Source organism: Thermobia domestica, chromosome 9 (genome assembly GCF_964235325.1).
Source record: "Thermobia domestica chromosome 9, izTheDome1.hap1.1, whole genome shotgun sequence".
NCBI lineage: Eukaryota > Metazoa > Arthropoda > Insecta > Zygentoma > Lepismatidae > Thermobia > Thermobia domestica.
Window position 1 is genome coordinate 63,331,276 of NC_137462.1, and position 24,475 is coordinate 63,355,750.

Here is a 24,475-nt window from a genome sequence, read left to right on the forward strand (position 1 = left end):
TCAGTTGCTAAAACGTACCTTCTTTCTGATATACATAAACAACCTTGTTAACTGCGAAGGAGAACACATATTTGAACAAAAGAACATACAAATATATTTTGTAACAGCATTGTACAAAGATTTCGTAATACAAATAATACAACCAGTAATATAATTTTATATCTTTATACAGTTTTAATGCAAATTGTCCTTTGACTTGTTTACAATGCTAAGTAAAGTTAACTTTTCGTGCCTTTTTCTCTGCAAAGTCTTTAATTAAAGTATCAGTATCAAGCTCACAAAGAACATCACATTCAATAGACATCATAGAAAGGCCTAGAAGACGCTCTTGCGTCATCGTTGATCGTAGGTAGTTCTTTATAAGTTTCAACTTGGAGAAACTTCTTTCTGCTGAAGCTACACTTACAGGAATAGTTAGTAAGATTCTTATGGGGCGTTTACACTTGGTCGATTTAGTCGCACGACTAAATCGACTCGCTGCATTTGCCAGTAAATCGAAGCAACTAGGCCGAATCAGATCGATGGATGTGTTCAATTATTTCAACCACAGAAAATAGAACGTCTTTCAATTCAATTGCCAGTCGATTAGTCGCCTTCGATCAACAAGCGATTAAGTTGAAGTCCCGTTTACACGGTCGATTAAGTTGAAAGTGACGTCAATTCAACTGAATCGAACGCAAATCGACTAAGTCTAAACGCCCCCTTAGAGCAATAGTTGCATTTGGAAATAACCCAATAAGGGAGTTCTTGCAAATATATGTAAGTACTTGCAACGGTTTGCTCCCACTTTCAGAACTGAGAAATGAAGGTAAAAGTAAGAGCTCTTGATATAACTGAAATCCGTCAATATCACAGTGATCTTTGTCTGTTAAAGATAGTTGTAAGTCCTTGCAACACTTTAGTAAATACTCTTTGTCCGTTATTGGATGGATGTCATACAAAAACCCAAATATTTCGCTGTGCTGCTTCAGTTGTTGAAATCTTTCATTCAGGGAACAGATAATTGTGTCTAATGTGCAAAAATAGAAGTTACATTTAAACGCACTGTATGGATCATTAATCGGTTCGTCTTCAGATTCATACAAAAATTGTCGTTTGACTTTTCTAGGTCGGAGTTTTGGTTCATTCTCAAATTGTGGTTGAATGTCGAGCTCTTCAGCAATTACTTTGGCATCAACCAAAATATTCTGGAAATCTTCATCACTTCGTATGTTCTCAAGGCGACACTTGGTTTTCTTAAGCAGATCAACTGCTTGCTGAATGTCCACTGATTCTTGTTGGAAAACATGGCTAACCACATTAACACAAGAAAGAACTTCATACCAAAACACCACAACACAAACGAACTTAAAATTCAGGAGCTTCCTAGTCAGGGAACAATCCTTATTTTTGCCCATAACGTCTATCTTTGACTCCTTTGATGCTTCGAAAAGAGCATCGTAAATTTCTCCTAACTGGTAGCGAAACGATTTGACAGCATCAATACAACTTTCCCATCTAGTATCACTAAGAGGTTTCAAAGTGAAATTGGATATATATTTTTGCAGAACAGACCAACGATATGTGGAACTAGAAAAATAATTGTATACTTCTTGCAATAAAGCAAAAAAAAAAAAAAAAAAAAAAAAAAAAAAAAATTACAGCCTCACTACAGCACATTGCAGAATCATTCACAACCAAATTCAATGAATGGGAGCTACAAGGGACAAAAATGCTCTACTATTTAGATCTAATATTCTTTTTTGAACGCCTGAGTGCTTTCCTTTCATATTGGCACCGTTATCATACCCTTGGCCATGCATGTTTGAGAGAGGAATTTTCAGTTTTTCTAATTCTTCCAAAATAGTGGTAGTCCTTCTCCTGAAGAATCATTTATGCACAAAAATCCCAAAAAATGTTCTTCAATGGATGGTTCCTTACCCAGTTCTACCTTCACGAAACGAACAATTAGTGTCATTTGCTCTGTATGACTTACGTCTGGTGCACAATCTAATATTACAGAATAATATGTCGCTTTCATTAGATCAGTCAAAATTTTATCCCTTATTTTTGACCCAAGGAATTCAATTATTTCATTTTGAATGTCCTTGCTCAAATAATGTACATGTGTCTCTTTACATGTTATTCGTCGCAAATGCTCAGCCATAATAACATCAAACTGTGCAATACACTCAACTAGTTTGAGAAAATAACCGTTGTTTCTTGAGTAAATAGTGTCATTTTGACCACGAAATGCCAAGTTCTGAGAAGCAAGAAACTGAATTATACACAGCAGTCGTTTGAGAACCTCTTTCCAACGCTCAGTTTCATTGCGAATAATTGCTTGGTTTTCAGCGTCAACTGTTTTACCTGACTGTAATCGGTTTGCAAGTTCAAACCACGATTGGAAAGCCTTCATGTGAGTCAAAGATCTATCATGGTCTGATAACAGTCCGGACATATGCTTCCAATCCGAAAAACCTTCACGAGAAGAGAGTGACATTGTAGTACCACTGAAAAGACGGAAACAGAGACAAAATATTGCATCCTTAGTCACTGAATAAATAAGCCAACTACGAGCAACTTCTTCTCCATTGTGCAGACGTCTTTTGTAGTTACCTGTAGTAAATCGCCGACCCTCGCTGTTTACTGGGAACTCTCGTTTGGAGACTTGAACTGAACCTCGTCTAACAAGTATCTGACGCATTCTGTCCGTAATATGTTCTGGCCAATTTCCTGGATCACCAAGATCGATTGATTGTGATTCCAATACCTGCAAAAAAAGTCAGTAGAAAATAATGTTAAATTTATTTTAAACATTGTCTTCTAACAAAGAATACGTGACTAAAACTTGAATGGAATTTTTAAAATTGTGTTCATAATTTTTAAAGATGGTAGGCTTGCACCGAAGATGGGTGGGGTGGGGGTGGGGGATATTCAAGCAGCTAGACCATCCGGGAATAAACACACAACTTAGAATGGCGCATGACCAATAAGCCTCCGATAGATGTGAGATATAAATAAATAAAGAGGGGGAGAGGAAAAGTTTAATAATAATTGAAGTAAATAAATAAATAAATAAATACAGGTTTCGTGCGAATATAAGACGTCCACGTCATGTTCGTTTGTATACATAGGAGAATCTGCCCAGGATTTCTGAAGCCCTACCCAGGATTCTCGGTTTCAGCATTGAAGTGCTGTATGGTGGTTAAATGCCTTGACCCTGATTGGCTCCACAAATGCCTCTTACGCAGTTGAATCAGTTATAAACGACCAGATCAACCGGGATACAAACATGTTCGTGGCTGACTTAACCTAAGAAATATGCAAATTTGAAAACAACATTTCTTTGAACATTATTCTTAGCAAGTTTGTATTTCTTACTATCTGTATTTTCTTTAAAATATGCACATTATTATACACTAATTAAAACTAAACTCTGTTTTTTAAGCTCCGAAACACCACTGACTGTGTCCTTTTTTTCTTTCTCTTTAAATGTGGTGGGTTGGTATGTGATAAGTTAGTTGACTTGCATCGTAATGTTTTGGGACTTTCTGGATTAGAGTTTGGTACTTTATATTATTTGAAAAGCTTTCCGATTTCCATGCGATGCTCAATATAAAAAGCCTTGGGGGATAGAATCCGCTAACTCTTGCATCAAATGTGAGTCTGCTAGTTATTCAACCACTAAGGCAACAAATATTACATATTATTATTTAAAAAAAATGTTATCCCATATGTCTTCCGTCAAAGCAACTTGAACGGAATACAGTGATATTATGCACCTAGACACAAGAAATTAATTCCAAAAATTGAGTAAGTGTGACCCTAAAGATGTTTGTGATTGATTGTTTATATATTTGGCATGTTATAATTTAATTGGTGTCTCCGCAGAACTACTGGTTAAGCTCATTGCCTTATTACTAAGGGAGCTCGGGTTCGATTCTCGGTGAGGACACAAGCGGTTCGGATCCCGCCCTTAGAACGTCATCATCGTCCCATGGAAAGCAATGCAAAGCCACCATGGTTTCACCTTGCTGAGAGACCTTCGGGGTCAAACACATGCCTCCGGGAAGAACACCAATCATCATCATAAATTAATTACTGATAGCAGGCAAATTATGAGCTTTCTTATATTACAGTACAAAAGCATATACAGTTTGAACCTCAGTATTTTCGTTTTTCCAACAGATTAAAAAAAAAAAATAATTACAGTAAAATGTATGTGGCCAAACTATAGTCTGTTAAGTTTTTTTTAAAAAATGTCAGTTAGTGAAAAGAAGTCTCTAATCAGTTCTACTGCTTGCTTATTTGTTACAAAAATAATAATTCAATTTATATCCCGAGTTCAGGTCGAAGTGATCCATTCATCTACAACACCCGTCAAATTAAACCAAAGAAAATCAATAATATTGTATATGCTTCATGGAAAGTAAGTGAAACATAGTTAATTTAATCCCACTTGCTAACTATATATATAAAAGCTAGGCCGTCATGAACATATTGGTACGAGATATTTAGAAACAATTGTCGGTCTGTCGAATTTATAATTTATGCCTGTCGAATTGCAATGTACTCTAATAATAAAAGTAATTATGTTTCACTGCATTTTCTCTTATATTTTACACAATGCTGTAATTGCGTGATATTCAACCAACATGCAATTGTATGTTTATTCAAATAGCAAAATGTTTAACTTACGTCTATTACAATTTCCTGTGGAAATGCTGATCCATCTTCGTTTCGTACATCAATTGTTCCAGATTTCAATTGTTCTTGTTCCTCCTGCGAAATGCTCGTAATCGATCGATCCACCTGTGGAAAGAAAAAGAACTAATACGTTACAAATAAAGTTTCTTTTCTTAAAAGAAAAAATATATATTTAATTTGTATTCTAAAGGTGAAGAAAATGCATAAATGATAAAATAACTGCGTATAAATATTGAATCTACATATTCCGTGTTCATTGTGAAAATGTACAGTTAGGAAAACAAAAAATGGGGCGATTCTTACAGAATCTAGGTAAGAATGGCCTCATTTTTTCTTTTGCTAACTGTACATAAAAATTAAATTCTCTCCGTATTCATTAACAACTTTGTGTTGTGAAAATCATCAAGAATCAGCGCATTCATAAAATAGATGCGAATGCATTCAAATTAGCTGCCGAAGTCCGAACACTTTTTTTTTTTTAAGTCACGTTAATCGTATTGGATAGAAACATAATCTATATAGTCTTACACTGGTACATGTTACTTATTTACGATATGTTTACGAAATAATGGGTCTATTGCAAAATTTGTGATAGCGAAACTCCACGGGGATCTGTTAACGGTAACAATCATACATTTTAACTCTTCAGAATTCTAGTTAGTAGACGATACTACTACTACTACTACTACTACTACTACAATACTACTACAATACTACTACTACTAATAATAGTAATAATAATAATCACTGGCACGGCAGAGCAATAGATTCTGGGCCTGCTCCAACGCCATCTGATAGCGAGTGGTAAAAATTCATCCACCTGGATAACAGAACGCGGATCAGCCGGTCGTGTCACTACCCGCCAACAGGCGTATTAGGATCTTTGCAGGCCAAGTGACCGTCATATCTTTATTTATGTGACTCCCTAGTTTTCCTGCCGTTGAAAAGAGGAAAGTCCGGGGATTGAACTCAGACATGAGTCCAACGCTTTAACCTCTAGACTATGGAGGCCGTCTACTTAATTAATAGATGAATGCTTGAAATACAGCTAAAGTTGGTTAATACATATTTAACGAGTAAAAGTCTTATCGCTTTGGTAAATGTATCAAGCATCAGTGTTGGTATAGAATGTAATTATTGCTACTTATATCAATGGGGAAAGAACTTTCTTTGAGCCTGAAGTTCGCGCCTATCTGAGAGGCCGCCACCCTACCCACCCCAGCCTGCTGAGACGCTACGTGTGTAAACACCTCTTCTCTATTAAACGTAATAAAACGAAAATACGTTACGTAATGTAGGCCTACTTACCTGTAGTGTGTTTTATCTTCTGGAATATTTGTTGATTTCTTCCTGGTTTCCTCATTCTCTAGTTCTACGTTTTCATTTCCATTATTGTCTGTTTCAGGAGTGCGAAAGAATTTCTTTAATGCTGCTGCCTGTTTCTCATTTTCAGCCGCTAATTGTGCTCTTCTTTTTCTGTATACATTTCCAGAAGGCTTCTTTTTTCGACATGTTGATAAAGAACACATTAACGCAACGATTCTTCTACTAAGAGTCGAAATTCAGGAGACAAAAGAAGAACACGCACACCATGAAGCCTGCACTACATGTACATGACTTCTGATTTATAATTTTCTTTCACGAGACATTTGACGGTACAAACAGGACTAGTTTCTTTTTGGTTGCCGATAACTCAATATTGTTCGTGTGTATTGTTAGAGCGGCAGACAGCTTTGTCGCAAGGAGTGCAATTGTCGGCACCGCGGCGGTTGTAAGTGTCAGAGCGTGTTATTGTTGCTCAAAACTCCCAACTCTCAACAATAGCCTTTAGCTATGTCAGCGGAGATTTTTTTATAGACAAATAAGGTGAAGGGATGAAGGGATTTCCTTTATAGGAGATTCAAGAAGAAACCGGGGTTGTTATAAAGAGTGATGCCTATGGCATGAGGAAGTAATCAATGTTGCTACACAATTTATGAAAAAGTTAATTTTTAGTTCACCGTTTACAATAATATAAATTTAGCAAGGATTTTGGCGCCCCCCAAACTCCCCTAAAACTTGGCGCCCCGGGCAGTCGCCCGGCTCGCCCGGCCCTTCCGCCGGTACTGGTCCCCAAACCTTGCGCCCCCTCGCACTGCAGGCCCCTCACTTACACCACTGGTGGTTATGATTCTGAGCCGGCGAGGACAATGAACCAAGGTGACCAGACGTCCCGTTTTAGCCGGGAAAGTCCCTTTTTTCCACTGTTGTCCCGTTTTTATCTGATTCTCAAACGGAACGCCTAAACGTCCCGTTTTTAAGCAAAAATGACCCAGGTATCAAGTAATTATTATTCAAAATATAAATGATCAATGCATATTCTACACTCTTCCATACCAGCACTCATTGAGAAGGAGCCGTTTCTGGAACTTCTGAATATTCAAGTGCGAATTGAGTGTTCCGTGCTTCAAGTGGAAATTGAGTTGGAATTCTGAGTGTTCGTAGTTAAAAGTAGTGTTGTAAATAGGAAAAAAAAAACGTTCGTATTTTTTCAGAAATGTACGTTTTTTTTATAGAAAAAATACATTGCCTCTCGTTTTTTTTCTAAATTTCGTTTTTTTTTCAAATAGTCATTTGTAATGCATCTTACGTCTATTTAAGTATGAAATATTTTTATGTAGGTAATCACCGTAAAATGCAACGTAAATTAAACGCTAGATACTGATACCCTACAAATATTTTACAATTTATATGAATAACATACCTACTAACAATTCGAGTTTTAGCAGTGTTTCATCAATATCAACTAAGAAATAAAACTAGAAATTAAATTTTGTTTTTTCATGAAAGCATTCCTTCCATAAGTACGAAACTAATATCACATACAATATAAAATGCAAATAACTTGTCTAAAGGTAAAAGCTAATACTAATTTGCCTAATAGTATTTTTCTAAATGTCATATATAAATAATTTGTCGACTAGATATATGATATGCAGAGCCGGCTCTACCATATGTGCAACACGTGCATTTGCATGGGGCTTCAATATTTGTCATAAGTACTTTATTTAAAATAAATATTTCTTGTTGGAAACAGACTTCATGATGATGGTAGTTAAATTTAATAAGCTGACCTTCTATTCGAATACTACATTTATAAATCATGTTTAGGTTGCATTTGTTTAATGTCACATGGACAATGCTAAAGCAAATGGTCAAATAAATTCCAGCACAAATTGCATGATTGTTGTCAAATGCAAGAACTCAATTCTCGAATAGTAGCGAATATCTGTTCAATTTACTTAGGTATCACAGCTTTGGTATGAAAACTAGTCTTGTTTTTGTCAGAAACAAGTTCCTTATCATAGAAGATATAAACAAGTTCTTTTAAAAAATGTTAACAGATGTAGAAGAAAAATTAAGAAATAAAGATAAAAGAGCTAGTTGCACTGGAATTGCAAACTGATACATTGAGATTGAAGCTCGATATAGAATTCTATAAAAAGGATTACCATCTTTCCTCGGTAGGTGTGTTTGCTTCATTTTTTACTAACAGAACAAATTAATATTTAAAGAAAAAAACACACAACGGGATTGTATTTTTAGTAAGTATTTAAGCCTTTCTGAGTGCAACTGCACTTACCCTCCTCTTCTTTGTTCATGTGGAGTAGCATATTTAAAACCATGACTTTTAAGATGTGTTCTTTCTGGAGAAAGGGGGAGGTGGAAAATTATGCCATTGCACGGGGCGACAAATTGCGTAGGGCCGGCCCTGATGATATGTATATAATTACAAGACAGGAATATAGGATGACACAATTTGAAGTAATGCAGGGTGTTTCAAAATGAATATTAAGGTTTGGAAACTTTGTAGTATCTATTACAATTAACTTACAATTATAAATATTATATGAAATGAAAGAGCAACTCAAACAGTTTTGTACTCACGCATGCACATGCATTCTTTCTTCTGTCTGCCGTTAGAAAGAGCAAGTAGCAAAGATGGAGACTAGAGAGAAGAAAGCTTTTTGTGTTTTAATAAAGACTGAATCTGTAGTTACAGTGCAACCTTCTGTGTGAAGAATATTAAGGAGACGTTTGTAACTACGTCCTTATCGTTTGCAGTTGCTACAAGCTCTAAAGCCTACAGATTACGTTTACGTGCCAATTTCGCAAGTGAAATATTGCTGCATAACAGTGAAGATTTTCTGGATCGTGTCGTCTTCAGTGATAAATCGACATTTGACCTAAGAGCTAACGTGAACACTCATAATGTTTGCATCTGGCCGTCAGCAAATCCTCAGGAGATGGTACAGTTGAAACGAGACTCCCCTAAATTGAATGTGTTTTATGCCATATGGCGGAAAGTTTATGGGCCTTTCTCGCCTATCGACTAGATGTGTGCCGTGCGACGAATGAAGCTCACATCGAACACTTGTAGCAAAGACTGTTTGAGATGCTCTTTTACTTGATGGATTGTTTATAATTGCATGTAAAATGGAATAAGTACTACGAAGACTTAAAATCCTGATATTCATTTTCAAACACCCTGCATTTCTCACCAACAGTGTTGGAAGTAACGAAGGGACCTATCCAAGTGTAACTCTGACTTAGAGTCGAGACTATGGCGATACCTTATCCCAAAAGAACATAACACGAAAAGGGATACATCCTCTATCGCAACCATTGTGGAGATATAAGCGTGAAAAGTTAGAAATTGAGCTCCATACTATACATCACAAAGTCAGATTCCGGGTCAGATTTTTCGGAAACGGTCGAGTAAGGAAACTCAGCGAATACACATCAAATTAGTGTGGGAAGTACAGCACCTTTCGGATGAAAAATTTGTGTCCCCGGGGCACTCACAGGGTCCCAGGCGGGGTCTAACTCAAAATTTGCAAATGGAACCGGCGGTCAAGTAGCATATTGTATGAAAGCTATTGTTAAATAAAAGAACACAGAACAAATCTCAACTCTCTACAATAACCCTGTGCAAGCGGGCAACTGGTCAAAATGTCAATACAACCTACATCAGAAAATCTATGACCATGCTTCTAAATCCGTTAAGTTGCAACAATAACAAAACAGAAAAAAAATGTTTGAAAGTGCAAGGTATTGAAGTAAAGCAAATTGCTGCAGAGTTGACCAGTTGCCCGTTTGCACAGGGTTATTGTAGAGAATTGAGATTTGTTCTATTTTCTTTTATTTAACAATAGCTTTCATACAGTATTCTACTTGATCCCCGGTTCCATTTGCAAATTTTGAGTTGGACCCCGCCTGGGAACCTGCGAGTGTCCCGGGGACACAAATTTTTCATTCAAAAGGTGTTGTGCTCACCACACTAATTTGATATGTATTCGCTGAGTTTCCTTACTCGACCGTTTCCGAAAAATCTGACCCAGAATCTGACTTTGTGATGTATAGTATGGAGCTCAATCTCTAACTTTTCACGCTTATATCTCCACAACGGTTGCGATCGAGGATGTATCCCTTTTCGTGTTATGTTCTTTTGGGACAAGGTACCCAACGGCTATAGTCTCGACTCTAAGTCAGAGTTACACTTGGATAGGTTCCCTCTTAAGATGTAAAAAGGAGATAAATTTTTCCTTACAAAGTTATTGTTTACAACAACGATATTATTGTTAGTTGAGACTATAACTACAACAACAACACGGGTTAGTGGGCAAAAAAAAATGTAATCAAATGTACACTCGTAACCCTTTCGGACCCAGGTGGCCACAGTAGGGTGTGTCACATTTGTAATTCGCTCCGGTGTGGACATTAATTAAGATATCGGGACATTATTTTTGCCAAATATGGTTGGACCATAGTTTATCATATTAATTTATTTTTCTTCTGGTGTCGAATTCCCTTCTCAAATTTCAACCGTCAATAATTCGAGAATTTTCGAATTTCGAATTTACTTCTTTTTTTCCTGCAGCTTCCTTGGTTGTAGAGAGACCTCCTTAAGACTTGCCAGGTAGATACCTCGGATGGACACTTGATTGTTGACATCAATTGGACGGGTCTACGCGCAGTGTTGCCAATTACGGAAATTAAAATTTCCCTAAATTTGGTCAAAAAATTCGAAATTTTTGTTTATAAATCCGTACCTATACGTCCGAGTGCAAGTCAACTTACGCCAATCGAACATTTATTCTTACTGAACAAATGCGGGTACAGGTCGTTACAATGGGGTAATTAGGGATGCACGAAAAATTCGTATTTAGGTTCTAACCCTTGATTTTTTCTAGTTTTTCCATACTTTTCTGTTTACCGTAATATACTTTTGGTAATTGGAAGCTTTGTTCCTTAAATATCGCCATAACACTTGTAGAATATATTAATGGCGTACCAATGTTTAATTTAAGATAGTTTGCGTCTGACTAGTAGCAGTACTGCCAGCTACACAAAATTTTAATTCCAGATTTTAGAGGAAAATTTTGGGAAAATTATCTATGTTGTCTCTATTATTTCTTTCTTGTTAGCTACATCGGATCAAACGCACCAGTATCTGAAATTCTCGTCTTTGCCTTACACAATGCACTATAGAAAGTTTCAATAGGATAATTAGGGGAAGTACAGTTGAAGTTTACAGTAGACCTTGTTCTCAAATTGGAAAGATAACTTTGATTTTTTAAAGTAGAATGAGATAATTTTTATTGACATGCTTGCTTTATTAGATAGCGTCACAATACTTGTAGGATATATTAGAGGGATACCAAAGCTTATTTTACAATAGTTTGTGTATGTCTGATAACAGTGTCGCCAGCTACAGAAAATTTTAATTCCAGATTTCAGGGGGAAATTTTGGAAAAATTATCTTTTTGTTTCTATTATTTCTCTCTTGTTGGCTACATTCGAACAAACGTACCAGTGTCAAAAAGCTTCATCCTTAGCCTACACAGCGCACTACAAAAAGTTTCACTAGAACAATTAGGGGAAGTACAGTTGAGGTTTATAATAAACCATGTTCTGTAAATGGTAAGAAAATGGTCAATTTCTGAGGTAGAATTAGATATTTTTAAAAACATTTCGTGCTTACTTTGTTAGATATCGTCATGATACTTGTAGGATATATTTTTGGGGTACCAAGGTTTACTTTTAGATAGCTTTCCTCTGTCTGATGGCAGTGTTTCTAGCCAAAACAATTAATTCCCGATTTTGGGTAAAAAATTCGGAAAATTTCCATTTTTTCCCTCTATTATTACCCTCTTGCTGGCTACATTGAAACAAACGTACCACTACCTGAAAGCTTTCTCTTTGCTCTACAGAACGCACCATAAAAAGTTTCAATAGGATCATTAGGGAAGCTGTAGCCCCGGCATATCTGTTGATTTTTGCTTCTGAGGCGTAAAAAGTGTCAAAATTTCATGTATATGATGACAGAGAATTTTTTCTTTTCCTCTTTGAATGGAAGCCAGCGACTTCAGGATTTCGCTGTACCTTGTCAACACACCAAAGAATTTTTTAGTTGACTTGTACCCATATGGCAGCAGTGGTGCCAGATACAAAAAAAAAAACTGAAATTCGGTTAGGGGTTTTTTGAAAATTTTTACTCCTACATTCCCTCAATAACTTTCCACCCATTGGAAACACTGCAATGCAACTTACACCAAATATAGCCACATCTATTTTCTAAAGAATAAGGCCTTAACCATATCAATCGAATGAATGGTTTTTGAGCAATAAGTCACTAACTGAAAATGTAGGAAAACGCCAAAAATGACCTGGGTCCGCAAGGGATAATCATACAATTTTACTCTTATAGATACAAAGAAACAAACGATTTGTAAGTTACGAGAGCGTCGACTCAAGTTCTGTTGATTATTTCAATAATCTGTAACATAAATCAATAAATAATAGTTGCCAAAAAAAAACAGACATTTGAAAAAAACACAAAAAAGAACGATGTTTTTTATTGAAAAAGCTTCACAGAAAAAAACCGTTTTTTTACACTAGTTAAAAGTATTGTTGGGTTGTACTTAAGTTAGAAACGGTATGTTATCATTCTTACTTGTATATTTTGTAAATTGAATACACTGCTGAATCCCAAAATGCAATGTGGAAGTTAGATAAATACCCCCCCCCCTCCTGGTCGCCGATTCGTATGCGTCCCGTTTTTAAAAGTAAAAGTTCTGGTCACCTTGCAATGAACCAATATCACAATTATTTTAGGCATATTTTGTTACATTGTTTCAGTGTAAAATGGATTTAGATCTGTATCTGAAATGTTTATAAATAAATAAATAAAGGGGTTTTAAAATATCTGAAACATTTGTAAATAAATAAATAAAGGTGTTCTTTTAATCCACTAACAACAATATTTATCACGAAACTATAGAATATTTACGAAAAGACTAGTGTCTAAACAAATAAAGGAAGTTCATTATAATCTTGTCGAGATGTAGAAGTGTGTTTGGTTAAAGGATAAACACTTCAAACCAAACTTAAAATAAACTAAAATTGAGGAGTTTGATGTAATAAGGGCGTAAGCGAGTTTACGCCCTTTTTGCATCAAATGCATTTGTGGCTTTTGCCATGATTGTTTAGCCTCCTGGTAACATTTCAATTCAATATCGGAATAAAATGCTGCATATTACATTTTTTTTATGTAAGAGAAAAACACTACTTAAATTTTCAACATCGTTTTTCTCCAACTGCATGTTTCAGACTTACGCTCTTATTGCATCAAACTCCTCAAAGAGAAATTAAAGTTTAGAGACGCATTCTTTGGAGGTAGAACTAATGCTTAGACTTAGAAGTTAAAAGTTGTTGACAAAAAGAATGAAATATAATGATGCCTGTAGTTTGCGCTCAAGAAATGTATTCTATTATCAATTTTCTATAGGTTACTCAATAATAATAAAATATACTTCTCCAAAACAATACAAATATAAAAAATGGATATATATCTTGTAAAATCCTTCCACCAAATAGATTATATCATCCTGCATTACCAATTAAAAATAATATTAACAAATTGATGTTTCCACTATTCAATCAATGGATGATTCGCTGTTCAAACTAGAGTATGTACACATAACGATAAGCAGAAAATGTTAACAAGAACTTGGATTATAATAAAATTAGACAAAGCTCTAGAAAAAGGATATGAATTGATTGAAATTTTCGAAATTCAACATTTTTCTGAAACAAGCAATGACATTTTTAGAGATTAAAGATAACACTGGGCGCAAAATTTCGAAATCAGACACACTCGTCAATCCAAAAATGATGGTGGCCAGTATCTCCCACGTACAAATTATGAGATCCCCCCCCCTTCCCGTACGGCACTTGGTTTGACAAAGAAAGGGATTCCATGCCCGTTCTGAAGACTTCACATTCCGTGTTTTCTTTCACTCAGTGACGCTTACTTTCGTACGAAACAGAAAGTGCGCAGCCCTGAGAGTTTAGGCAGAAATGATCCCTAATGAAATATATATATTAAAACTATTAAAGAAACACTAGATGATATTGATTTAAAATCTGATGAAATAGTACCAAATCCAGGTTTTAAAAAAGTCGCAAAGATATGTTTAAATTATCTGTGGGTTAGTTAGGACAAAGACAAAATCTGAATCACACAGGATATGTAACAGATGTTGAAAGATTGCTGGATGGTTTATAAGTGAAGAAATGATTCAAGTTACTTAGAAATACAAAGATCAATATGTCGATAATTCAACTTTCACTAAGATACATATAGGACGTTTACCATAGCACATTCAAGATTAAGGTTTTATGATATGTTAGGTAAACTGGGTAAAGAAGAAGCTTATGATACTAATTCTACTATATTATTGTTAATGGCAATAACGAAGTACAAACTGGAAGCAATCTTGGTGAATGAACACATGAGTTAGGAAACGATAATTATATTGATAAGTTTTATTTCATTGGTCCTAAGAGTTACTTTTACTATAAGACTGATAGAAACAAAATTGTAATGAAAATTAAAGAATTTAGTGTAAATTATGAAAATTCACTTAAGCTTAACGGATAAAATTTATTTTAAAAATAGTAACGACCTTTCAAAAAGTAGGTATACCCATAAATATAAACAGTTAACGAGAAAGAGAAACAGGAAATATTTGGTAAATAAATCTGTAGCAAAAGAGATCAAGATGGATTACGATCAGAGAGTTGTGCTAAAAGAAACGAAGAAACAGAAACATTACTATATAGCTATTAATCTCTATGGGCCTTATGTTGAGTCGTCTTGACATATGATTAGCGTCATACTAAAGTCCTGACTACTGCAGGCAACATATGTTAGGCGGACGCTTTAGTATTCACTAATCAAGCGTAAGAACGACTCTGCATAAGGTCTTACATGTGTAGTTTTAGTGCAATTTTAGATACAGGGGGAAGACAAAAAAAAACATCTAAAAACACTTCATACAGGACACGTAAGTTTGGCCCTCCATTGTACAACAAATGTTGAGGTTGCCGATCGTTTTTTGTTTTCAATGTGTCATGTGGACCTTCCTCTTCCGCCAGCAGTAACCAGTTCACCTGTTAGTGTCGTGGTGTGAAAGTGGTGCTGTAAAATGGGCTATTTGACAGACTTCCAAAGAGCATGATCGTTGGTGCCCGTCTGGTTGGAGCTTCAGTGGCAGCAATGGCGAACATGGTGGTGGTATTGAAAGGCACTGTGTCCAATGTCACGAGGGCATATACAACTCATGGGCATATGACGTCTCCAAAGCACAACAGTGGTCGAAAGACAATCCTGTCAGATAGGGACCGGAAGGCATTAAAACGGATTGTAGCAGCTAAAAAGAACACTGCAATGAAAATTACGTCTGAACTCAATTCAGGCCTACAGAACCCGGTTTCATCGAAAACAGTGCGACGGGAACTTCATAAAATGAAAATTCATGGCAGGCCCCTATCGCCAAACCCCTGGTCACAGCAGTAAATGCGGAGAGGCGTATCCAGTGGTACAAGGACCACAGGGCGTGTGACTCATGAGCAGTGGAAACACGTAATGTGGTCCGATGAATCAACCTTCACCTTGTTTCCAACAACCGGTCGTGTTTACGTATGGAGAACACCGTTACAAGCCTATGGTAGTTTTCGTGGTTTTCTGCAGGTCCCATCATAGTCCTGCATGCAATGATGATGCTAAGACGTATGAGGCCATTTTGGGGGGCCAGGTTCTACTCATGGCCCAAATGTTGTTTCCTGATGGTGATGGCATCTACCAAGATGATTTGGCACCCTGTCACCCTGCAAAAACGGTGAAATCATGGTTTGAGGAGTATGACCGGAAGCTATCACACCTTCCCTAGGTCCCACAATCACCAGATCTGAACATCATTGAGCCATCGTGGTCTGAGTTAGAAAGGCGTGTTCGGTCTCATTACCCTCCACCAGCATCGCTTAAGGAACTGGAGCATGTTTTGGAGGAACAATGGTACAAAATTCCACACACCACGATTCAGGAATACGTCACGTATACGTCCATTGCACGTTGGATCCAAGCTATTTTGGACGCAAAAGGAGGCCCCACACTTTACTAGGTATGATTTTCATACTTTTGCTAACGTTTTATATTTTTTGTCTAACCCTTGTATGTTCTTTATGGCTAAATGCTGCAAAGTTGTATTTGATTATGTTATTTTTTCTAAATGTTTTGCGAAAGATTGATTTCGATGCGTAGGGTTTTGGGTAAAGGTGATTTTAAATAGTGAAAATCCTTTCTAAAATTGTGGTCCAAGATAAGCAGACCACACAGACCCTAATATTACTATTAGTCTAGGTGCTAGCCCATGTCACGTGTGCATTATATGTGCCTTCATTTTGACTGCTGGGTGTTATTACTCACTTTAAAGAGAGTTAATTTCTTTTGGTCACGTGATCTGGTCCATGGTCGTTTAGTCGCCATATTGGACTAAAGATGGCGGATCATGACCTTTTTTAAACGTTCATAACTCGGCCATTTATGAACCGATTTGGATCATCTTTTTTCTTTTGGAAAAAGAAAATTATACTATACAATTTTGTATTCTTGCACTTTTCGCAAAATCTGCGCCGTTTTCCCGAAAAATTGGAAAGTGTAGAATTGAAGATAAAATTTTATTCTATTTTCGTAATTTACTCGAAAATAGCTAATAATTCAACATTTTAATAACACACAAAAAAGAAGCAGAATTTAATAAGCTTTAAAATGATATACAACATGCTGAATTTAGTTTAAAACTAGGCTATATATTAAAGGAAAACTAATAGTATGTATGATTTAAATTGTTATAAAAAAAGCTTTTCCGCCGTTTTTACCGTCTAGTAATATATCTGTACTGCAGGCGCTGGCCCATCTCACGTGCGAAGTTTCATGTCTCTTAAGTCTTGTAGGGTTTGTTAAACACCTATACGAGTATAAAAACGGTCACATGATCCAGATCATAGTCGTTTGGTTGCCATATTTAAAAATGGACGCCAAGTTACTAGATCTTTTTGTCAAAGCATATCTCAGTACCCAGTGGTCCGAATTTACAGCCTGGATGCTCATTTTACTCATTTGTAAAGTAAATCTCATAGTTCTAAATTATAGTGTAATTTGAAAAAAATGGAACAATGACTTATTCTCCTGCGGAATTAAAATACCGTCTTCCTTTATGAACCATAGTCCAACGGATTGAGTTTCTCAGACGGTTAGAAAGCACGAATCCATTTATAGTATTGCAAGTAGCTTCTTTTAATATGAAGACTGATAGATCTTGAAGTAGGGGCTAAATCTTGAAAGTTTTGAAAAAATTCTTTGATGGAACTGATGGAAACGTAATTTATCCATTGTACCTAAGCTTGAGCCAAGTGCACGAAGCAAAACTTCTTATGCTTTTTTTTTTCTCATGTAGTAGCCCTTTGCCAAAATCTAACAAGGGGTCTTCCGCATATGATTCTGCTGTTTTCCAAGCTGCTGTTTGTAGTGTCGCAGCCGGTTAAAGAATGAATAGCTGGTAAAGCTGTTAAAATAGCAAGCGGTACTCTGCTTTCAAACGAGTTAAGTGGAATGTACCGCGATGATTTTCCTACTCCAAAGGAAATCCAAAGTTCTTGCAGTCTAAAACTTCAGAAGGCATCAAGAAAAAACATCGGTATCAGTAGAACAAATAACCACGTTGCTTACTTTTGAAGTCAGTGTCATGTGAGAAATATGGGCCAGGATCCTCTCATCTGCGTCTTCGTGATCAGATTCCAAACTAAGTTCATTCTCATCCATCCCATTCTTTATAGAAACACATCTTGGATGACCATGTTTTACTACACCACCAATATAAATCGGAACAGATGAAGTTAAAAAAAAAATATATTTTTCTCGGGATATCCAAACAGCAAAGTATGATTGCAGCAATTCTTTGTTTCTAGATGAGCCCAGTAAGCGTCAATATCTACAAGAAACAGTGTGCTGTCACTTAGGGCTCCATATTCTAAGGTTGTATCCGTGATCGCTTGGATCTTTAAAGCGCTTTTACAATTTTCTTGATATAAATGTCGAAAACAATGTTGATGCACTCACTTGTGGGAGAAGCTTGGCAGATAGCTTTCCTAATGCTTCTTACAAACTCTTCATATGTCTTCAAGTTTAAAGATTTTGTTGGAACCTTCCTTGCAATCACCATCTGTCACTTTACTAGATAATTAAGGAATTTCGGAATTTGGCAGTGTTTGTAGCTTTTTTCTAGTTCATGAACCAATTGTTATTTTTCCGGATTTGTCAGAAATCCATTTCTGTGTTATAATAATAATAATAATAATAATAATAATAATAATAATAATAATAATAATAATAATAATAATAATAATAATAATAATAATAATAATAATAATAACAATAATAATATCCTTTCTCTTTACACACTAATTTCGACTTTTCTAGATCAAATATGAAAAAAGAAGTTAAACGAATATCTAATTATTTTATATGAGGAGTTCAAAAGGCGATTTTCATGTATCAAACCGTAAGAAATTCGGAGATATGGATATTTTAATATAGGGCTAATAATTGTCACTCTATCTTCCCTCTTTCCTCGTCGAAATTCCAAAAAATTCTCCTTAGTGGTATCTTACGTTACAAATCCTGTTCACTGTTCAAATTTTAAGTTTCTAGCTTAAAAGGTTTGTTTGGTTTTGGTAATGATCAATCATTCAGGACTTCTTTCATATAATAAAGATTAGTGTTCGAGATACTTCATTAAGTAACCGCGACCTGCACTTTGTTTAAGTGATGCGTTACGTTTTACGATAAATATTAAACACTTTCATTCTAAAAGGTTTCGCATACGAAAAAAATTAGTTTTCCCTATCCCACACCAGGATTAGAAAATGGCCCATTGAAGTTACGGCGAATAAGAATTTTGATGGTCAATTGCTCTCTTATGACTAAATAGTGCCATTGAAGCAAAATTGAAGAAACCTTCACATACTTAAAGCTGGTTTATTTAGAAACAAAAAGAAAAGAAAGTCTTCAGACGTTTTGACGTGATGGGGACAGAAATAGTAATGTTCATATTTATTTGTAGGCACTGTGTAACAATATCAATTAATAAAGAAATTCAAACATTCTAATTGCAAAGTAAAGATGCATTTCAAGCTACATGAGCTTAAAATAGAGATCCTGTGTTGTGGTTTGTATAATGTGGATAAGCGGAAGTCATATCTCTTTAGTTATCCTGTTTGGTTTCGTTTCCATGCATGAAAGTTAAGCTTTTGCAAGTGGTTAAACTCGACCTATGCTCTGTCATACATTTCATATCTATTTTTTGAAAGACCCAATAACAGATTCAATTGAACTAAGTATCATGGAATATAAATTAATAATTTTTGTAGTTAAAAAAAAAAAAGATGGAGTACAACAATCGTACAGTACGTTGAGAAGCGTTGTTCGTTTTTTTTTTTTTTTTTTTTTAAAGAAAGATAAAACGAACAACAGAATCGGTTACTCTCAGCGACGCAACTAGGCTAATTGTCGCTCTGGACAAAAACTCACCTCAGCGCCCTCCCCTTACCAACCAAACCAAAATTCTCCCCGACTACACCTGATATTGCCATGACAGTAATTCTCCTATTCCACTTTTTTTTAAGTTGTAAAGCTTGATTTTGAAATTGCAGTACATATTTAAGTTTTAGTAAAAGATAAAACACCAAACTAATTAGTATTTGATTACCAAATAATCTGAGAGTAGCATGCTTTATATATTCTTATAGTCTTATCATAACTGCTAATCATAATGTTTTTGGAATTATATCGGGATGTAGTCTAGTAGCTTAGCAGCATAAAAGGGCCGAATTGTGCAAAATGTGATACCAACATGCCACTTTCAGGGATGATAAGCCTATTAATAAGAAGTAAATCCTGATATAGACCCACCTCGGCGGGAGTCTTGTTTTAGGTATATGACGTCATCAATATGGCCGCCAACGAATTTCGACTTAACTGAGTTTTAAAATGTATAACTCCATTACCATTCAAGTTAGAAACTTCGTTTCTCCTTTATTTTGCAGAGAATAAATTGTACCTCTATTGTCATTATAAATACTTGCCTTATATTTCCGCCATTTTTAAATATGGCGTCTCAAACTGGAAAATTTTTTATTTCCAAAACGATTTTCTATGTTTTATAGAAAATAACTTTGAAACTGCTATGATTATGGTAAAATACTTTAAAACAATCTTCAAAGGTTATTTCAATAGCTTTCGAACGCGACCAGAATCATTGATGTATCTCAACAAATAACTGAGATAATCAATTTTTTGTAGGACTAAATGTCGAACTTTCGTGAATAATGTTCGAATGTATCCGTAGATGTAGTTATATGGCATTTGTAGTTCCATTGGCCCTTTGATAATAGGAACATAGTACCGCTACCAGTATGTTCCTTTAAACGTGGAGAATAGCAAATCACAAGTGTTTATCTTCTGTCGGTGCTGAAAACCCTTTATAACGTCATAAATCCAAGATGGCCGCCGCGGTTTATCTCCGGTACGAGAAGTGGGAATTTCTCGCCACAGAAAAATAATAGAAACATGCAATAACCGCCAATCTCTTCCTTTGAATGTGAAGAATCTTGACATAACATGTGATTGGCTCCCCTTTGTGACTAGAAGCCAGTATATGACGTCATAAACACAGTATGGCGCCATGGCTTACATACTGTTTATGAAAATTATTTATTTCTCGCATTAGAGAAACGATAGAAACGTGCGACAACCACCAATATCTTTTTTTCATATGTAGAATCATAAAATAACATAAGTCATTGTCTTTTCTTTGAGGCGAAAGGCGAGTATATGACGTCATAAACCCAAGATTGCCGTCGACTCTTAAATATGCATGAAGAAAACTATGCCTTTCTCACCTAAGAAAGATGATAGAAACTTGCAAACCACTATTTTTTTCTCATTAAATAAGTTGAATCATGAAGTAACACAAGGTGTATCATGTTTGCACCCAAAGGTTAGTATTTGTCTTGTTTAAGTGTATGACATCGTTATACAAAGTAGCCGCTGTAGGTATTTTGAATATTATATTATGAATTAAACTGAAAAACTAACAAAGCTGATATTATGCATTATTCGAAAATAAATTTGAAATATATTATCTTTAATACTAATTGTCCGAAAGTGAATAGTTTTCATGTTATAAAACAAAGTATTATGCGCTATATGAAAGTATAAGGCTTGCACTAGTATTTGCGCTACATGAAAGTGTAAGGCTTGCACTAGTATTTGCGCTATATAAAGATTCCAAGGAATATGGGAACTGTGCATTTCGAAAGACATATTTTACATTTGAAACATTTTTAATCAGTCCAATAAGAATGTAATTGTCTGAAAATTATGCTTTTCATATTATTTTACAAAATAGCTCGAGGCACAAGGCTTTATATTTTCAAACCACCTCCCAGCTGAATTTGATATTTTTGGAGTTTGTATTAAAATGTTTGTGAAACAGACTCAATGTATAAATTTAACAGTATATCAGCGAGAGAGAAATTTACAACACAATAAACAGTTATACAATTAAATATGTTAAGAATTTAGAAGAGAAAATATTAGTGGTATAGTATGACTATTAACTTAACATCTGAAATGTACTACTTCAGAGAACTAGGGGAAGTAATTTTTGTTAATCACATTTCTTATTTAGACAAGATCGACTCACAATAAAATGATCTTCCCGATCACACTGTCCATCGCAGGTACACAATAAAGAGCACACTAATCCCAAGTTTTGACACTTGCAAGAATGTAGACAAAGAGTCTTGCAACCACAGCGAATAAGTTCTCTACAGTGCACAGAAACTTCTGGAAGTAAGGACCACAGAGGATAATAACCACGATCCACCTTCTTCCAACCCCTTTACAAATTTCAGGTATTATGGGCACTTTCTGGAGAGCTTGAGACAAGTAATACCCGGCCTGTATTGCAGCTCGCAGTGTTGAAATAAGGCTGCCTCTGTAGGTGGGATCCCTTCGTAAGAACAACTCTTTTTCGTCATTAATCTTTGTCGACAGTCGTTAACATTTAGTAAAGAACTAGAGCGATCGTACAGGAGTACGGTGAAGCGTTGAAGAGCTGCAAAGTCCTGAGCTGAAATTTCAGCAGGAGTAACTGAAAGTTTGATGAATGTATCCGTTATTTCAGGGAATGCTTGTCACACCTGCCAAGCTGTCTTCTTGCCATGACCACCAAAAGCGGACACTGTGTCACACCCTGTAAATGCGTGCCAAAAGAGCAAGGCTTAAGAGTAAGACGCAATTTCATGGACAGGAATATATCTCTTATTTTTACCAGTTCCATATTCAATCCACAAGTGTGATACATTGAGCTCAAAGAATAAAGCAACGGCAATAACAACAACATCAGAATCGACAGTTTTCATTGAGATATTCTTATGTCCGTGGTTGCTGGCATGCAATGCATGCAAGAACATGCGTGTGTCTGCTTCTTCTTGTTTGCAAGGCATAGGGCTTGTTACGTCCATATTAGAGTTTGCTGATGCAGTATCATCACATGCACACACAATCTCTCTCTTACCATCAGAATCACTTATGTTCTGTAAGTGTTTACACAGAAGTCAAAATAAATCAGTTTCGTTTTCAGAATTATTCAAAAACAATGCCCATTTTTTGGGAGTCAGTGTGAAGTCTCTCACAAGTATTCTTGATCCTTTTCCTCGTTGGTCTTGTTCTTCTTTTGTCAGACGGTCGGGATCATAATTGTCAAAGACTATGTCCATTCTGACGACATCATTTGCAAACTTTTCTAAAAATGGTTGAAATGTGTTAGTGTAATACATGGAAAACGTCTGTCCCGGAATAGGCTTCGCATGTGAGCTAATACTGCTCCATCAAATATAACACACGATGCACTAGGTACATCGTATTGTGATGTTCCAAGTGGTTCTAAGCAAGAAATAACATATGATTTTGTTCCCTTGCGCAATTGACCATTTGAAGAGACGGAGGATACGAAAGGTTTTCGTGAGCAAAGGAATCTTTGATATCTCCACCTCGACTTTGACAAGCTATGTATAAGCGAGAAAACAGGCTACAGTCGCTCTTTAAAATTGACTCCTTGAGTCCTTGCTTCGTTCCTTCTTTTTGCGATGTGTGAAAAAGCGAAAGTGTATTTCTTTTAATCGGTTCTCTTAAAAGCGTCTGGCATTCGATGAGCCGTTTCCGAACAAATGTTTTGTACTATTACTTTCCCAATTCTTCTACTTTGAAGACAGACTCATCTGCTTTCTCATCCATAACAGCATATGTGGCAACGCATATTAGGGCACCATTTTCTTGAGCAAATTTATTTCTGTCATCATCTTCACAGGCATTTATTAAAGCTTTCATATCTTTTTTGAACCTAAAGGGTCAAGCGTCTGTATCTTCATCATGACTGTGATAATCTGAATCGTCACTTATTCTGCTTCTTTCTCAAATTCGGTTAGTAATCCTGCAATCACTGGTTCCGAAACCATCCAACTCAGAAGAGCACTTTCATTATCAAATAGACCAATGGCACCTGCTTCACATTTCAGATCCTTATTACATTGTTCATGTAACTGTTCGTGGGACATGTACGAATATTTACTGTTTGTCTTTCTTCCCACAAAATTACCTGTCTGAAATTCATCATATACTTGTGGGTTTCGTACATTCAATTCTCCCAAAGACTTTACGAATACTAACATCCAACGGGCATAATTGATATGATCCAGGGCGAACATCCAGGGACAAATCTGATCCAATGCACTACAATAGGATCAAAATTTCGCCCATCGAATACTGTCCAGCAAATAAAAAAGAAGTAATTCAAGGTTCATGGCCGTGCACCAAAATTTAAATTGGACCGAGAAAAATAAATCATATAATATTATGCATAGAATCACGTATTTAAGATTCGATGACAATCTTGGGTTTATGACGTCATATACTCACCTTTCGCCTCAAAGAAAAGACAATGACTTATGTTATTTTATGATTCTACATATGAAAAAAAGATATTGGTGGTTGTCGCACGTTTCTATCGTTTCTCTAATGCGAGAAATAAATAATTTTCATAAACAGTATGTAAGCCATGGCGCCATACTGTGTTTATGACGTCATATACTGGCTTCTAGTCACAAAGGGGAGCCAATCACATGTTATGTCAAGATTCTTCACATTCAAAGGAAGAGATTGGCGGTTATTGCATGTTTCTATTATTTTTCTGTGGCGAGAAATTCCCACTTCTCGTACCGGAGATAAAGCGCGGCGGCCATCTTGGATTTATGACGTTATAAAGGGTTTTCAGCACCG

At 35.9% G+C, this 24,475-nt stretch overlaps 1 protein-coding gene across 1 annotated transcript; it reads right to left on the reverse strand.

Moving 5' to 3' along the window:
- Nucleotides 1-22,917, reverse strand: LOC145660843 (uncharacterized). Its single transcript, XM_081726266.1, has 5 exons — nt 22,834-22,917; nt 4,681-4,794; nt 1,976-2,752; nt 768-1,454; nt 1-51 (listed from the first exon to the last, which is right to left on the reverse strand). The coding sequence occupies exons 1-5, from the start codon at nt 22,915-22,917 to the stop codon at nt 1-3; spliced, it is 1,713 nt and encodes a 570-aa protein (XP_081582392.1).
- Nucleotides 22,918-24,475: the final 1,558 nt, after the last annotated feature.

Coding starts and splice junctions, on each gene's coding strand:
- LOC145660843 (XM_081726266.1), bottom strand. CDS start 22,917: ATGGACATAGTCTTTGACAATTATGATCCCGACCGTCTGACAAAAGAA. Junction 2,753..4,680: donor CACAGGAAATTGTAATAGAC/GTAAGTTAAACA, acceptor CTTTTTTTGCAG/GTATTGGAATCACAATCAAT. Junction 52..767: donor GTGGGAGCAAACCGTTGCAA/GTACTTACATAT, acceptor TCTCCTTCGCAG/TTAACAAGGTTGTTTATGTA.